Source organism: Acyrthosiphon pisum, chromosome A1, assembly GCF_005508785.2.
Source record: "Acyrthosiphon pisum isolate AL4f chromosome A1, pea_aphid_22Mar2018_4r6ur, whole genome shotgun sequence".
Classification (NCBI taxonomy): Eukaryota; Metazoa; Arthropoda; class Insecta; order Hemiptera; family Aphididae; genus Acyrthosiphon; species Acyrthosiphon pisum.
Window position 1 is genome coordinate 28231984 of NC_042494.1, and position 19168 is coordinate 28251151.

Below are 19168 nucleotides of genomic sequence, written 5' to 3' on the forward strand. Positions count from 1 at the left end.
AGAGATATCGATTTTAAATGTTGAGCGTAGATTATTAATATTATAATCTCACCATGCACTAAGAAAGAATTTTGCAAAATGTTGATCTTAAGGAGTTAAAATCAGCAAAAAACAAAATTGTAAGTGTAAATTGTATACCTAAATACATAATGGTTGCTATTTGTTTATAAGAGAAATAATTACTAGAAATCAGTATTTATTTATTATTGTTTGCCATTTGAGCATGCCAGGTACAAGCTTGCATTAAATTGAATTTTCGAACATTGCCTACTAAGGTGGGGATGGGTTGCCTTTTGTCTGCGATATGACGTAGTTGCACTTATTGCAACAAGTTACTATCAAAAGAAGTTGAACAATCATAATTTTTTTAAGAGTTGCCATTTTTTACGGGCAACAAAGTGCGCGGGATTAGCTAGATACATATAAAATAATAGTAAAAAAAATTTTTTTTAGAAAACCTAGTTACTCATTCTATGTTATTAAGGAATCCATGAGAACCACTAAAAATATTATTTTAGCATGGAACATTTAAAATAATTAATAACTCTGTAGGTTTCCTTCAAAAATATATTTAATACGTGTCAACAATCTCAAAAACTTTCAAACTTTAAATAAAATAACTAAGTAATTCATTTTTATTTAACATTTACCTGAGGTATTTTGAAAAGTCTTAATAAATTTGCTACTTGAACAGATGTGACACTTGACGCCGCACCAACCACGCCAGATATTACTTTTCTTACTTGAGACTTGTTGCAATGAAAATATTGAGTTTCATCTATATTGCTAATTGAACCTAGAAATATTAAATCATACAATTAATTACCCTTAAACAAATTTTAAAATAGGTTATTAATTAAGTATTTATAAATCATAATTTTATTAAAATAAATGTAAATAATACAAATAAAAATATTAAACTATCATTAAATTGTAAGTAATATAATTCAATGAAGCTCAATAATAGCTCTATTATTTTCTAAATACTTAAAACATTATATTTATAATTTTCTTTTATTATTATTAATTAACCCCCGGCCACTTAGGTCGTTGGGTGGTTTTTAACCGTGGAGGAGCGTATTGTATGTTTAAACACGTGTGTTTGTTACTTTCACAGAATTTTCTAGTAGGTATCTGCCATGCCCGGGCGGGGGATGGTGGCCTCTCTCTCCAGACACCGTGACTGCCCGAAGATAAGTGCCGCCCGTGGCTGGTTTTCGAACCTGCGACGGTGCGCGTCGCAACCGACGACTTAGTCCGCTAGGCCACTCCGTTCCCCCAATTAAAAATTATTATTTTCAAGCACAACATATACACGTCATCAGTTTGACTGAAGCCAAACACCCCGCCAGACTAGGCCACACAATATATTTTGTTACTATTTAAACGTACACAATTGAAAATAAACTAATAATATGGTGTATATTGATTTTTAAAAATATGTATCACTACTTAACATTTGTATATTATATATTTGACAAAACTACTAAAACGCATTTTATTTATCATAAAAACGTGATTGTGTCCTAAACCAATAATATGATTTCCTAAAAATCATTACCTAAAAAATATTTGTTGTATCTCCAATATTTAATTATATGATCTCACACCAATGTGACAATGTGTGATATTGTGATATTGATATTACATATACTATGTACAATAGTCTGTTCGACAATTCTGTTTCTTAAGAATAAAAATTAAAAGAGTAGAATACTTTGCACGAACTAACAACAAAATAGCACCGTATATGTAAGAACCTTGTACTTTTTGAAATTTTCAACGAAGGTCGAAGGCTATTCACTACTTACGTAGGTATACTATTCCATTACAAGAAAGATCTATATATAAAATAGTAGATGAAAATCTATCGTGTTCATATAAACACAATTGAAAACTATTTACCTAATAATATATAATATGTATTATATACATTTTGGCACAACAATTGCATTATAATATAACTATGAACATTTTTTTTAAAAACAGATAGGTATAGATGTATAATTTCATTTGCCGAAGTAATTCGCAAGAAGTTACAACAACGTCGTCGACACCACAAGGAAAGAAAAAGATGTATAATTTAAGTATTTAATACTGCAGGATACGTTTATATTGTTTATCCCATGTTTGACCATTACACGTCCCTTCTAGAAGTATTAAAATCAATAAAATGTACAATATAATATAAATAACCACGGAAACCTCGAATATTATAATAACTCGATAAATCCAATAGGTATTATAAAACATAATATTAAACAAAAACAACTATAATTATTTTTTTATTATTATGTAAATAATGAAATAAATATTGCATATTATAACAAATTTGATACATTTTTAGTAGATACATATAATATATATTGTAGATATATTATTAACTACTTATGATATGACGTGACATGAGTAAAAACGGTTTATTGATTATAAGTCACAATCGATATAGGATTAATAAATTTCTATAATCATAAAATACTCCAAAATTAAATTTAAAAAAATGTTCTTTTATGGAATAATAATCATTATATAAATATTTGTTTATTAAAATGTAATATTTTAAATCTAAATATATTCGTATGAGTATACACTATACACTATACATATACGTGAAATTCACAGTAATTACTACATCGTATTTATAAAATGTATATGTGGTAGTCAGGTTAATGGTTATAATTGTTAGTATTTTTACGAAATTGTTTTAAAATATGAATTAATTGAGGAAATTATTTTTTATAATATTATATGATTATGAGACCAACATCTCAACTACTTCACTTGGCATTTTGTATGAATATCTAAAATAAATAATTAAACATTACTAACTATATTTATCTATTCATAAACATATGGTCACCTATATTATAAATAATAACATGGTAATATTTAAATTGTGAGTTAAATATACCTAATAACTAATATAAATTTATCAAGTATTTAATCATTATTCTTCTACTTACAATAAACATTCACTTAAGCAATATATTATATAAGTGTACCAAAAAACGTAATACGACTAAAAAAAAGTGTTATATTTTTCTCTAACAATCAAACTAAAAAAACAAAATGTCTCTATTAAAGTTAAAATGGGTTTAAAGTTTAATTTTAATTTTTAAATGGTATAATACAATATATTGACTTTTGATACTAATTTATGTCTAGAGGTCTGACATTTTTCTACGCTTTGTTTTTTGATCAACTTCCAACCGTTAATAATTAATAAAATAGATTAATAAATCGAAAATATTATTACTTCATAATTTATTGGTTGAATAAAAATAGAGCACAACAGTAAATAATCGGGTTGAACTATTTTTTAATTACTTCCGGTAATTCAATAATAACTGAATTATTAGTAAATGATAAATCATTAATATACTTAAACAATAATGATTGTATACCATTATTTTAACAACGTAAAAATTAAATATTTTCTACTACGATAAGTTAAATATTTCAGTTGAATCTAAAAATATTTAACAAAAGGCGTCGATAATCATGTGAGAAGAGTCGATCAAAAATGTTTTGATGGTCAATAGTTCAATAGTTGTAAATGCTATACAACTATTTTACTATAAACTAGTTATATACAGTAATTTATACATATGTATCAATATAATTTAACGAGGGATCGAAGCCTACCATTTTTAATTTTTCAACAGCGTAACCACAACTAAAACCAACAACTTATTAACCAGGGTTAAAATACCGTAACTGAATCCTAAGAATTTAAATAACCGTTTACAATACCCAAACCGAAACAAATGAATTTAAAACAACTGTTTAACAATAACCGATTAAAACTAATAACGGTTGATTCAAATATTATAAGTTATGTATAATATTTACAATATTTCTAGTTAAAATAAAAATGTTTGTACAAAAATAATTGTATGTTTATATATTTATTTATATAATCCCGATGATATAACAAAACATTTAATAAATCAAAACCGATAAATTTAAAAAATGTTCTGGAATCCAAAACCAAACTCATAAGTCATAACCCAAACCTAAAGCAAAAAATTTTAAAAACTGTGCTCTAAAACCGAAACCGTTACAATTTGCAAAAGTAGGCATTAACAAGTTAAAAAGTTAATTTTTTTTTAACTTTTTAACTCAACTAGTTAGTTTATTTTCTAATATACTTATGAACTTAACTAGTTTAATTTACAGTTGAAACAACTTAGCTTTTCTCAGTTGATTTTAAAAAAATCCATCAAGTTAAAAACATTTTGATATTTTTCGTTTATACGTAAATATTACTATATCAGTATAAAATAAAAATAATCCAATACAAAAACACAAACATTTCTGTTCTTTACTTTGATAACATAATTTTGTGTATATTAATATATTTTATTAAGTTATAAATATTATATATTATGCGAGTTGCAATTATAAATGTTTTTAATAAAATTAATAATTTTAAATTACAAATTGACAATTGTTATGTTTTAATGTTATATAACTTATAATATACATATATGAAGGTTATGTACTCATCTTCACGTATTATGACATTCAATTGCTATAGGATATAAAAAAATATATTTGTTAAATTAGTAAATAATAGTAAAGTAAAAGGGTATACAGTGTACATTATGAAAAAAGTTCAATAAAATTGTTTTTTCTAATTTATAAATTAGAAACTAGAAAGACACATTCACTCTTTTGTGATTTACATACTAATTTTAAAAAAAAAATTGATTAACTTTTTTAGAACTGAGTTAAGTTTTTTTTTTTAATTAACTTTTAACTTATCGAATTAAATTTATAATTTGTTAACTGTTAACTTTTAACTTATCGATTTTGTGTCCTCTTAACTTAACTTAACCAGAGTTAATTATTTTCATTAACTTGCCCACCTTTGATAATTTGTACCGAAAGCAAATAAGTGTATTATATATAAAATATACCTATATATTTATGGATGTATATAGGTACATTATGCGTATATCACAAAAAGAAACATTCCATCATCTTAACACTATCAACTTAGGTAACTTTTGTACTTAATTAAAGTATTAAGGCTTTGTCACTTATCAGTGCACTAGCTAGGTAAATATTTTGTGGTTTTAATATTTGCGTTCAGCAGAACCTGCATCCTTGTACTATTACCTTTAGTAGGTACTACTGTAAACTTATCTATTATAAAACTTAAATTTGGTACGTTTGTTTTATTACAATTCATTTTTATGCAAGTTATGAGTATGTTTGTAAAATATTACTATTTAAAAATGAGCATATCTTGCTTTATAATTGAAAAAAATAATAGCAACGTCCAACATATGCAATGATAATGTTCTAATTTTAAGTTTGATAATACTCAAACTATTCACTCTAATTCTAAAGCTAACAACACTGGGTTAGTTATGCTGAACGCAAATTGTACATGTTGCGAATGGGTCAGAGAGAGAAATCAAATTGTGTGCTGATATAATCTTAGCTCGCCGGATGTTACGACACTACAGCAGTAATCTACCAACGTTTTCAACCTATCCGTTTCGTCGTCAATATTACGAAAACAAAACCACGTTAACAGTTTCTCTATTATCCAAAACATTTGCGTACAAAAGCATCGCATGGTTTACGTCCAAAGAGAAACGTGACAAAATTATGCGAGATCTCCAATTTATATTATTTTGAATTATTCGAAAAAAAATTAATACATTATTTATATGCAGTTCATGAACAATATTGACAAAAATAACAGTGAATAGTGATTGAGAGCTAGTTGTACCGTCTACGGTTATACTTCGAATACGCTTAATCAGCTGATAACAGATATTTAACCAGGCAAATTCGGCCAATTAAACTCCGTTTAACTTTAATCGGAGATGGCGCAACCGGCCCTAAGAGACCTTGAGATTTAAGAATAAATTAATATTGTTTAGTCTATCAAGGAAAAGGCATTTAAAAATTATAAAATAAAAATGATTAACAAATTATTTAACGTTTGAAATATCCACTATAGTGATTAGTCATATATATCATGCCTCGAGGATTTAAGATTTTTCGTACAACTCTATAACTTACATGATTACCACAAGTTTAATGCGTTTGTAATTCATAATAAGCCAGACAATATATTATTTTAGTCAAACACCACCTACCTACACTGTGGGTATGCTGAAAACACGTCCAAGAAATAACGAAAAATATAACTGTATTATTATCATATATATTTATAAATTTTAAACCAATGATAAATTATAGCTTTCGAAAAACGATTCTGTGCGGAACATGGTTTAGTATTGTACTTAAAGTACGTTTTTAAAAGCTTAAGTGCTAATAAAAATAATTTATGAGTACACATTTTCCAAAAGTATTAAATAGAGTAATGGATATAAAATAAGTAACTTTGTATTAAGATTGTACGTCTTAAAAGAAAAAAATTAATATTTTATCAAAAGTAAAATTTAAAAAAATTATAATTTAAATTATTTATGAATATAGTACAATTTTCTGTTATTCTAACTTGAGATCAATACGTGTTAACAAGTAATTTTTGAGATTTTTTTTTTTCAATTATAGTTAGAGGATATAGCTAAATAAATAAAATAATCGACTATTTCCCATAGTACCTATACATCTCGCTAAACTTCTAAGTAACAGCTTAAACCAAAATAATAACAATACAGAAATAAAAATTGGGGGAATTTGGGTAGCTGCTGTGCTGTACAATTGTAGGTGTCGACTGTCGAGTGACAAGTTAAGTATGTATATCTCGTATTCTCGTCATTGAGTAATAGTCAATCATAATAGTATGTGTATGTAAATTAAACTTTTAAGTAGACAATTACATCAATAGATTTTATATCATATTTTCTAAAATTAGTCAATAGGCTTATTAGACAAAACAAAAAAATATCACATATGACGAGAAAAATTAGTTTATATTATGATGAACAATTTAGGTGCCCTCCTCTTTTTATTATTATATAATATAACTATAAAAGTCTATATCATAAATACTAAATAGTATTTTAAGTATCTCAGTGGGTGACCAATTTAACTTATCTTTGGGTGTTTCGTAATACATAATATAAATATATTATACATACATATTATGTACATAATACATAAATTATATTATATACAGCTACATCACATATATTGGGGTAAAAATAAAACCAAGTTCTTGAATAAAACATAGTATGTTATTAGTATCTTTTATATTTGTTTACTATAGAAGTTGCTATCTTCCAAGTAAAATAGAATATAATTATGTGTTAATATATTTCAAAATTAGTTTATAACATTCATGTATTCGATTATAACGATAAACTAGATTTGAATATAACAAATCATATTAAATTGTATTTTTAATAACCAAACTACAACTTACAACATTATAAAGTCAAACTAAATGATGTGCTGTTCTTTAACGAGTTTTAAAACCATTTAATATCATACATCATACCCACACAATTGGTTATAACTTATGTTAGGTATCTAATCTTATACACCTACTGGCTACTGAAAAAAATCTTCAAAAAATTAAAATCTAAGACAAATAATATTTTAACTTCATTAATAATGTTTTTGTGATATTAGAATAAAGTTTAGGAATATCTTTACCCGGTATATAATTTTCAAATTCTGAGTAGTGGTACTTATCGTGATGTTGTTTTTAATTGTTTTGGTTATCAAATAAATCCTTAATAAAACTTCACAAATAAATCAAAGATTAAACATTTAAATTAAAATAACAATATCTAAAAACAATAAAATATACTTAAAAATCAATTATAATTTTTTTTTGAGCATCGTTCAGGGATTGTTATTTCAATATAATTTAATTTTTCTAAAATCCTCGTGTGTTCGTTTCAACTCTGAAGATTACGTACCTACGTGACATTTTAAAATTTCAATAAATCAAAACAACACATTTTCAGGCCTAGAAATCTTAAAGTTTCTCGATTTTCAATAATGTTTTTGGAAACCATTTTTGAACAAACCAGTAATGATTTCTGGTTTTGTATTTAAAATAACCATTATTTACTAGTTTGAGTAGATATATAACTATGAAAAGTTGTACAAAAAATATTCAAATAAACATTGACTATATTATTATAACTAGTTACGTTATTAGTATAATATGTACTAAATTATGTAATGAAGTCATAATTTGACTAAACGTCAATATAAGGCTTATATCAACAACTTTATATCATTTGTATATTTTTTTGTATAGCATTAAAAATAAACGTGTCAAATTTAAATCCAGTTCAAGACGTTAAAAACTCCAAAACTGTATATGATTATATATTAATATGCACTTACCAACTAGTTTTTACTTATTACTTATATCAGAGCATATTATAGGGTTACCTACTAGATTAGTATAATTGTTTCAACCGTTGCAACATACAAAATTGATTTTAAGAATTGTATGTACCTACCAATAATCAAAATTAGTTAATTAATATAATAGAAAATATTTATAGCAACATTTTAAACATCCAAAATCAAGCACGTGATTATATTATATTAAAATTATGTACCTACTATTATGTAACAAAATAAATAGGTATTAATAATAATTTGGCATGTCTTTTATATATTATATTATTAGCTATGAATTATATGTATTTAATGTGTAGTTACTATATTACTATTAATACACTATTTATTTCACTTAAAAATATTTAAACAAATAATATTTTATAGAATAATAAAGTAATTGGGTTATGGTAATAAATTATTCATAAATCACCAATTTATAGGTCATTTATAATACTGTTTCACAAAAGCATCGCTCGATAAAACAAACAAATCGAGCATAGAATTATAAAACTGAGTAACAAAAATAAATACATCCATAAATGGTATTTTTTTTTTAACCAAACAGTGGAGATAGAAAAATAATCATCTGAATATATTATGGATTTTATTAAAAAAATAATATCTAATTGGTAAACATTATATTATACAAACTAACCTAAGCAAATATTTCGGTACCTACTGAATTTTACTATAGATAGGCAATGCCAGTGTAATTAATTGCCGCTTTTTTTTATTTGTTTAATAACAGCCTTAATGTAATCCAAATTTATGAACATCAAATCGATAAAATGTGTTGCAATAATCTATTTACACTAGATAACGGAATCGATAGAGTTTTAGAGTGGGACACTTAGGTGTCTTCCCCCCCCCCCCCAAAAAAAAAATAGCATCTACAATTTTAAAGACGTTTAAATTTAATGGATAGTAACTCTCTATGACCTCACTACCAATATTTCTATTTGTATTAAATAATAATAAAAAAAAAACTGTATGCTATTCACTCAACCATCAATTATATAACGCTAGTACAGCGTTTTATTAAAAATTCAATATGTGTTGGCAATTTAGCATAAAGGATTCTGACGAATAATTTAAATAAAATATAATATATTTGCTATTTATGATTGTCAAACATTACGTAAATTGGAAGATCAAAACTGCATATTATCTTTGAAAGTAAGATTTTGTGAAGAATTGTTGGCCCATGCTTCTAAATAAATATAGGATATTGGAAAATCAAAAAAAATATAGAACTAGAATTACTGTATTATCAGAATCCGCTGTAGTAAAGGAAATAAAAAAAGTACAATTACCATTGTTAGGACATTCGTGGAGGAAGAAGGGTCACTGATAAAGTTGGTTCAAACTGGAGATCCTAAACTCTAAATGTTAAAGACCCTTGAACGCTTACGGGAAAGGTGAGAAGACCCGGTAAGAAATAAATGATAAAAATAAATAAATTGCCTCATTTAAGGGATTTAGCCTTGGATAGGAAGCAGTGAAGTGAAATTTGTTTGTCAGCGTAGTATTCATAGACGTGGTGTCGTGGTCTTACAATAAGAAGAATATATTTTGCTTTTTCTGTGATTAAATTATTTTAATCTACAATGTTGTAAAATTTCATTTGTAAATACCGAAATCGGACTATACACGCATCTGGCATCACAACAAACAGCGTTGAAAAATAAGGTTTGCGCAGATATAAAATCTTACACTAAAATTCTATTTAAATTTCACTTTGCCATACACGCTGTATAATATATTATGTGATATATTCCTATAGTATTAAAAACTCACTCGAAATCACAAATAACGGTACAAAATTCGTTAAGTGTACGATGTGAAAAATTGTTGTAAACGATGATGTTTAACATGATATGTCAACGGCTCACGTAAGAGCCAAGACTTTGTGAAATATTTTGGTAACACACATAATGTCACCTACACTATATAACAATAATAAGTATAGGAAATTGTTTTTCCAACACGTATTAATGTCTTATTAAGACCCTGGTTTTCAAGTGGAAATAGGGATTAAACCATCCCTGATTCACAAAGCCTAGTCTTGATTATACTATAAGGTCCAATCCCTCTTTAATATCCTATGCATTGTTTATCCCACCTGCGGTTTTTGGTCCAATCAACTATTATTCACTGCTGTTTTAATTCCATACCCAAATCAATGACGGTTGGCACCTGATGTTTGTGACATTAACGATTTGCTATAGGATATGGGCGTTGGTAGGTAAATATATTTTGATAACTGTCGAATATCGCTACAATACCTCTGTAATATGACCTTGATGAAATGGGTAATGAAAAATTCAAAATTCAGAAGACGTCTAATGCAGACGATTGTAGTTACTCAACAATAAATTTAAACTATAGGTAATGGCCGTATAAACTTTAATAAAAGAATTTCTCATAATGGTTTTTTTTTACAAAAATAATACCACAATTCGATCAAACTTGATTTTATGAAATACAGATAATACATTTCTTTATTTAAAACTGTATTATTATTTTTAATTTAAACAAAAAATAAGCTAGACAATTATTGCATTTGTTAAACATTCCTTTGCGGAACTTAATTTATTTATAGCTCAGTAAAATGTATTTAATTATTTACTTTTTACATTTTAGTACTGAGTATCAAAAAAAAAAAAATACGTAAGTTAAATATATTTTAAAAATATCTTCAAGATGTAATTACAATGTAATATATTGAATATTGTATGAGTTGCCATGACAATGTGTATTCCAATTTTAATATTAAGACCTTACACTCAAAATTGTAATAAAATATTTAAATCATTAAAGCCGTTATTAATACCGAATCGATAGGCCAATGGTGATTACCACTGAAAGAAATACAATGTATCCTTTTATCGTCATTGAGCCGCCGTGTGGGATATTCATTACTTCCCAACTAGCAGTATCCAATGACTCAACCAATGTCCCCATTTGTGTTCTCCACATTTATGAGGTAATATGTTACACACCTCTCATATTATACTATCATACACACTATTCTGCACCAACAACCGGTGATAATAATTAAGATTATTAAGAAATAAGAGATTCGTATAGAATATTTTTTGGAATACTATGCCAATAATGTATCACTGTATCCTGTCATACTTTCTATTGTTTCAAAAATATTTTTGTAAATATTATTATTGGCTGTACAATTTATTTAAAATGTACTACCCAGACAGCATTTTGTAACGATAATATTATTATAACGTTAAACTAATATTATTCGTGATTATAATGTTATAATAATATTATTAAACAAAAAATTGCTGTCTGAGTAGTATTAAAAAAAATACGTGTTCGAGAAATAAATTCATATTAGATTCATACCCGAAAAAAGTATATTTATTTGAACCGAAATCGTATTGAACAATGACGCTAATAACCAACTTTTCTATAACTCGATTTTCTAAAATTAAATCTTTCTAAAAAATTTAGAACTTTGCTTTCTAAAATTGTATTATAATATTATGCAAATAATCACATTATATAATATATATATAGAGTTATAAATACAATTTGTTGACTACCTACTTACATATTATACGTTGAGTTTTTAACCATAATGTTAAATGACGTCGATTTTAACCAACTATCGTATAACATTACACCAATTAATAGGAGGCAAAAATAATACGAATCTCAGCATGAGTAAATAATAAATTCGTAAGATGAAAAATAGGTATTCTGATTGGTTTTCAATTTTATCGGAAACATCACAAACTCCTGATGATTTTTTTGGAACAAGTACTTAACAAAACAAAACTCCGGACAATTGATTTGACAAAGTGATGTGCTTCGTGGTCCGTTTAACAGCTACTAAATTTGTTCGAGAAAATATACATTACAACTAAAACCACTCCCGACGAGGCTCACGAAAGTCGCAAATTGTTTTTGTCCACTATTGTTTGTATTAATGGCGGTATTTTCTTACCCCTGTTACCACTGCTGACACTCATTACAGCCCATAAACGTTTATCATCACTTTCCTTTCCACTACGTACAGTAATCAGATATATTCATGTACGTCAGGAACAATCGTTAACATTCTTACCCAAACGTATTTGATAACACGAACCCGGTGCTATATTGCACTATGTAAGCAATCTAGCTATGCAATAAGATTTACACGAATATCTCGATGCACATTTCATAACTTTGTTCAACAACTAAATGATAGCGTTATACTACTTAATAGCTTTGTCCTGAAAATTCAATAAATTCTGCGCATACAATGGACGTTTATAAAATCATTAATCATTTATACAAATAATTATTGTACTTTATTTCGATAATTGTCAGAGTAATTGTAATGGTTAAATTCGTTTGAATGTCTGTTTCATCGCTATAAAATAACAATGTCTCTGCTCTGTTATTCATTATTGTTTCAACGTTGAAATTCCCATTCAAATGTATATAAAAACAAAATTAACTATTATTGTATTGTTCTTATAATATAGTCGTGAAGGCATAAATAATGTATTAACTATTAAGTTCTTATTTCCAGATGTTTATACGGGTATTAAAACAGCCATTTTCTGGCTATAAATCAAAATAACTGAAATCAATAATTTTAATACTGTAAAAACTAAGCGCGACGAAAAATATATATATTTTCTCACTTGATTCTATAATAATAACAAGAATGAATCAAAAACATAATGCATGAAGATAACAAGAAATTATTTGAAAACAATTTACATAAAAAATTGAAAACGCTTTCTAACAGTTCCATTTATATGACACTCAGCTTAGTTATATATATATTCTGTCATTCACAGTTGTATACTTAACATAATCTATATATACTTAACATAATATGACAGTTTCTTAATACTCATCAACCTATAGCACATGATTAATATGTTTTCAAGATCTGTATATTAAAAAATAATTATAACTTTTAATTTAGGGATTATTAAAGCCATACATTATTTAAATATTTTCTATAGACTTACTAATGGATTGTAATTTATGATGATTATACGCTCGTATGAATATTATATGCATAATAAAATATAATATGTTCTACAGTAATATATTAAGTCTCTATACTAATAAAAATATATACGTAAAATAAAATTACGCTGTATAAATGAAAAGGTACTATGAATTATAGAGCATTTCAAACTCCGAAGTCGGCGGTGTGATTTGACACAGTAATACTAATAATACTACCTTAAGGAAATTCAAAACGTAATAATTAAACCGCAGCGGTGAGTTACTGACGTAGCTACGTATAGTCTACTGTCGTCGACCAACAGATCTTTTCACGCTTAACTTAAAATAATAATGATAGAAATAATGACTACAACTTGATATACTTTTCTAGCCGATGACAATATTATATTATTGGTTCAATATGATGTTTTACGAACAGGTACGCAGCACGAGACAATATATTATATAATTAATCGATTTAATAAATTATTGATATGGCGCTGCTGGTGACGACACGAACGTGTTAGAATAATAATATATGTGCCGGGCAATAGATATTATATATTGTGCGCTTTACGAGTAGGCGTAGACAATATAATAATAATATCATCGTTAAGTCGAGCACAACGCAAGTGTCGTGTGACAAATCAACGGCTGCTGTGGGGTGGCAGTAACAACAAAATACCGACGACGCCAGTGGCGACTGGCAGCCTTCGACCGGAATGGTCATATTATTATTATTATTATACGTATCATCGCGAATATGGACCGCACGCCAATGACTTGCCGCCAACAATAACTTAAGGCCCATAGAGTTTTAGATTGTGTTGTCGACCCACGTACGGTCGCATGTAATAGCTAGTAATAATAATAATAATAATAATAATAATAATAATAATAATATAATACCACCGTCCACCAAGCTTCTACAGCGACGCGGGGGATCGCGTGTTGTTCAAAAACGCCCCGGCCCGACACCTCCCACTCATCAAACGCTTCATGACATCGATCGTAAATCAATTTGCCGGCTGTAATCGAAGTCAAAACGGAAATCACGAATATTCGAAAGCGTTTGACAACGGGAAATAAAACGGATTAATGGAAAAACGCACCCGCCGAACGGCATCCGACTCCGACGATGTGAGCTATTTATAACTTATAGCAAGCCGTGTGTGTGTGTGTGTGTGTACTGTGTACGCGAAACAAAGGTGTTCGATTAACAAAAACAAAAATCACGTAAATTAATCACGCGGGTAAGACATCGTGCAAGCGACCGCGACCTAGCCCGCCGCCTAAGAATTTTATTCCCGTCGAATCGAAAGCGTTTAAAACATCCGCTTAAAGTCAGAGTACCTCTAAACGCAGGAGCTTTGTACACTTGTACAGTTGTACGACATATTATTTAATAATCTATTACACCGCTAATCGAAAAAAAGAAACGTGACTTTTATTTGTACCACACTACCACGCTATCGTTCCAATAACCGGCACACAGCAGCTCTACAAAAACCTACTCGTTTCACAGTGTATCGCAATTATTTTTAATACTCTGAATGGTTTTCTTTCGGATTTAACCTTCTTTTAGATGTTTTAAACGTTGATTTGTCGTAAATATAAAATAAAAAAAGTTACGCAAAAAAAAAAGTCTTAAATGTATATAGAAGTCATTTAAAATTTGATTTCACATTGATATTCAACTCTGAACCACTGAGAAAAATCTTATACAGCAGTTGTGAAAATAGTTTGAAAAATAAAAATTATTTTCAGTTCATGATTTGTTTTTCGATTATATTCTGTTTTAAATGGGACATAATAATATGGTCGCTGTACTAACCTACTCGTTATTATTTATTTTATATTTACGTTTATAAATGTTTTTTAATCGCGTTAATTGTTAATAATTATAATTGTCTGTCACGTTTGTACATATGGCCGCCCTATTGTTTGCCCGTTCGACGAACCATGTGTCAAAACCATAATAATATTATTTCAGCCGTTGCATTGTGGGCATACTTTTTAACACTATTTCGTCGTAACGTTAAAGGTCGGAACGCCGCATGCCCCATGCCACCGTATGCCCGTGCCCACCCAACAAAATATATAAATACGTATTTACTTTACCGCACAATCCGTTTTCTCGCGTTTCGAAACCATTGCAAACGGTTCTCAACAATAAAAATACAAAAATAAATCACCATTTATACACTATCAAACTTAACATTATATCCACCCATAAAAAATTATTATTGTTCCGAAAAACCGAAGAACAAAAAACGGGGTAACGGTAAAAAGTGCACAGGGGTCTACAATAAATAGCTATAGTAAAATACAACCGGTCCCCAGATAGCAGTTGTGTAATTGATGGGTAATGGGTATAGGTATTACTAATCTTCTCGGAAACAAAAAATGTTTGCATTTTATTTTTTTAAACGAACAGTTCAACTCGCATTATTTATTCCATTATACAAGCGTTATATGTGGAATCGCTTGTTTAGGTTAAGTTTTACGGGGGAAAATAACTTGGTACCACATAATATTATAGCATTATTACGCTCAGGCGTTCTACATCGCATGACGAAACGGATTGAACATCACAGTTTTCTATTCTAACTATTGTCCAGTGTCAATAGTAAGAATAACGGTTTTGCATAGGTTACTATGAAAAGAAAAAAATGAACAGCGAAAAAACTATACCTACGCCATATTACATGAAATTTGATGTAACAATTAAACATAAACGTGGATAAGTGGTAATCGGTAATATGATGGTTTTAGCAGAGAAAATATATTATTATACCTATCTGCACGATGTAAACTTACTAAATCTCATACATTATTGGATATACTTGCATCAAAGTCTATAAATTTAGCAACTAAGATTGTGAGTAGCGATAAAAACTAAAATTGCTTATTCAAACAAAAAGTAGTTACATAACCATCTCATGTATTGTATTATATATATATATATATATGCATAAAATTGTTTCTTGAAGTTTTCAGTTTGACCTAAAAAATTTCCCAAATAAATTTTAAATGATATTAAACTACTTGTTTTAATTGGATTAGTTTAAATTTTAATCCAAACAAATAGTTTTTAAACATGCAGGTACGGCGAAAAACACACTCTTCAAATATGGCATCATCTCAGGTTCTACTATCATAGCGGTAATAATTTAATGGTAAACGCAATATGTTAACAGCACGTGATAAATACCGAATTCATTATGAAATATTATTGTACAAAATAAAAAAATATACAACGAAACGATGTAATATTAAACACTATATTATAAACACCCTAATCGTGATATAATATGCCAAACACTAAAACACACGGCTCATAATTTATTTTACGATCAAGGTCATACTCGTGATGCAGGTTTCCGTATTTCTCCTCAGTCAGTGGTCTAAAACGCATTGTTTTCGACCAATACTACAGAAATACAATACCCAATGGAAATGGGGAATGTTCAACTCATACAAATAATTAACCATTCCAAAATATTAGATGAAATTAAATAAAATTATTAGTAATATCCCATAATCTCATATGTATATCTATTAAAAAGATTCAAATTATACTTCGGTGTTAAACTTTTATATACGTAATTACTAATTATTACGAACACAATAATATAGTAAATGATTAAATTAAATATTTATACTAATACTAATTATAACTTTATAAGTTACCAGCTCCCCCCCCCCCCCCGGCGTGGCCAGAACAAATATTTGTATTTTTATGTACCTAAATTCATACGGCTGATTGAATGATTATAGTGATGCTTTTTTGTATATGAAAAGTGTAAAATCAAAAACCTGATTTGAGTGTCTAGCAAGACACTTAGTGGTCTCGAATTAAAATCGATTAATGAGCAATTCGTCATTAAGTAGGCAATCTGGGGATAATATTCAAGCAGTATATCAGGTATCTAGGCAATCCACCTGCGGTTAATTTCAGACACGACGATTAGCTACAAGTGCAACCTAGTGTAGGCAACTAAGTAATATATTATTATGCCAAATACGCCAAATACGCCCATTAAGAAGAAAGATCACCAATTTAAAAATGTTTATACATTACCCAACCAGTAATCAACGAGTTAACTGCTGTTATTTGAATATCTCGATGATTCTCTAAAGCGTGTCCCACAGAATAAAATAAGCAATTTCCAAGCACATCTGAGTGTCAAATTTTCAAATTTGAAATTCATACGTTTTATCATTTAGTGAAAAATTAAGCAAATGCGTTAAAACTGTGTCATTTTATATTATTTCACTGGACAGATGGCACCACTATAGTAATCCTATAACCCCTTATTTTTCCCTTTAGTGGTTTAATTTCCATAAATCCTTTCTTAGCGGTACTTGAAACTTCTAAAGTATACTATTATATAATATCTATGATAATATCACGGTTTTTTGTTGATGTATAACGCGTTATAACTTATAAGTATCTAATGGATATTGTGATACGATTAATTTGGAATTTATTATAGGTCAATTTTTTTTTTAAAGCCATAGATAAGTATATAATATGTCTAATATCTAGACTGACATACCGTCTCCGCTCAGAATCGTTTTTCTTATACAATGATATTATATCATTGAATTCAAATTTGATACCATCCATTATACAGTGACCCACTTGTAATTTACTTTATAGCAGAGCGACATCCACTTGCCCACCTTTTTTTATATTATATTTAAATATTTTGAAACCTTGAAGTTTTTTTCAAGAATCCGATACATCTAAATAATCAATGTATTAAATTTCGATATTCAAAATATTTTGCCCATCTCTAGTGTAGATAGCATACTATAATATACTATTGTAGTCATGGTGCGATTTCGATATAACGTGTGCAAGCACGAGGAGTAATATATATTACCGTCAGCCCCCCCCCCCCGTGAATAAAACTATAGCGTGAAGAAGTGTGTAAGCTGTACTCAAGGACTGAAACCGAGAGGTGTGTTCTTGAGATTCTGGTGATGACGAATCGGAATCAAGTGTTAATTGTTTGGGCATGATCCACTATATTATAATATTGAAATTCTGGTGAACGCCTGGTGCGTGATTTGGCGTAACTATATCATCCACCAAATGATACGCTGGTTTAACGCGGTCAGTAGTAACTATGACGGGTTCTTCTAAAATGTGCAATTTACCTAACGTTTTGTCTGTGACCTGTGTGGTCGTGTTATCTCGGTCCAGTCAACGAAAATCATCAACGTGGTGTAGACGCCTCTTTCCCACAGATGAGATCTAGGAATATGAAAGTTTATGGACTGGCGTGACTGTCGCTATAAGACAAAGTTGGTCCAGAAATACTCTGAGACGAGAAGCAAACTCGTTGGATCCACCACACTTACCTTGTTAAGTACTATAAACTCCCTGGGGCCTGGGAAGACCAAGAAGCTTACCATAAACTACGATGGTCGTTGTTTTTATAGTTCATATCCTTAAAAGCTTATTGCATACCGAGAATAACGATGGGAAGTTATTCTGTCCTAGTCTCGAAAACGTGCACCATAATAATATGTCTATGCATACGTTCACTAGACCATATTGGTAGAAAACCCAACTCTTTTTGACATATACTATATCGTAGACTCTATGACATACACCACATCGTGAATCAAATGGAGTCCCGTGATCTGGTATGACGAACTGTGGTACACAAAATCAGAAAAATTGAAATATTATCGCAATACCAGTTATCGAAAAATCGATCATGTCATTTTTTTTTGTAATAATTAAAAATTGAATTATCGTGGATACTTGATATTTTCAACAAATAATTTTCGAGACATAGGTAAATAATTTTCTAATTATTTTGGTGATTTTTTAAAACACCTATATATATATCAGAAATTTGTTTAATGTAATAGAAGA

At 28.5% G+C, this 19168-nt stretch overlaps 1 protein-coding gene across 2 annotated transcripts in view; it reads right to left on the reverse strand.

The window, feature by feature from the left end:
- Nucleotides 1-617: 617 nt before the first annotated feature.
- Nucleotides 618-19168, reverse strand: part of LOC107882629 (metabotropic glutamate receptor 3-like) — an 85254-nt gene continuing 66703 nt past the window's right edge. For both annotated transcript variants that reach the window (XM_029486889.1, XM_029486888.1), the window contains exon 3: nucleotides 618-796. In XM_029486889.1, coding sequence (XP_029342749.1) covers nucleotides 636-796 — 161 coding nt within the window. In that variant the 3' untranslated portion in view covers nucleotides 618-635. The remainder of the gene's footprint in view (nucleotides 797-19168) is intronic.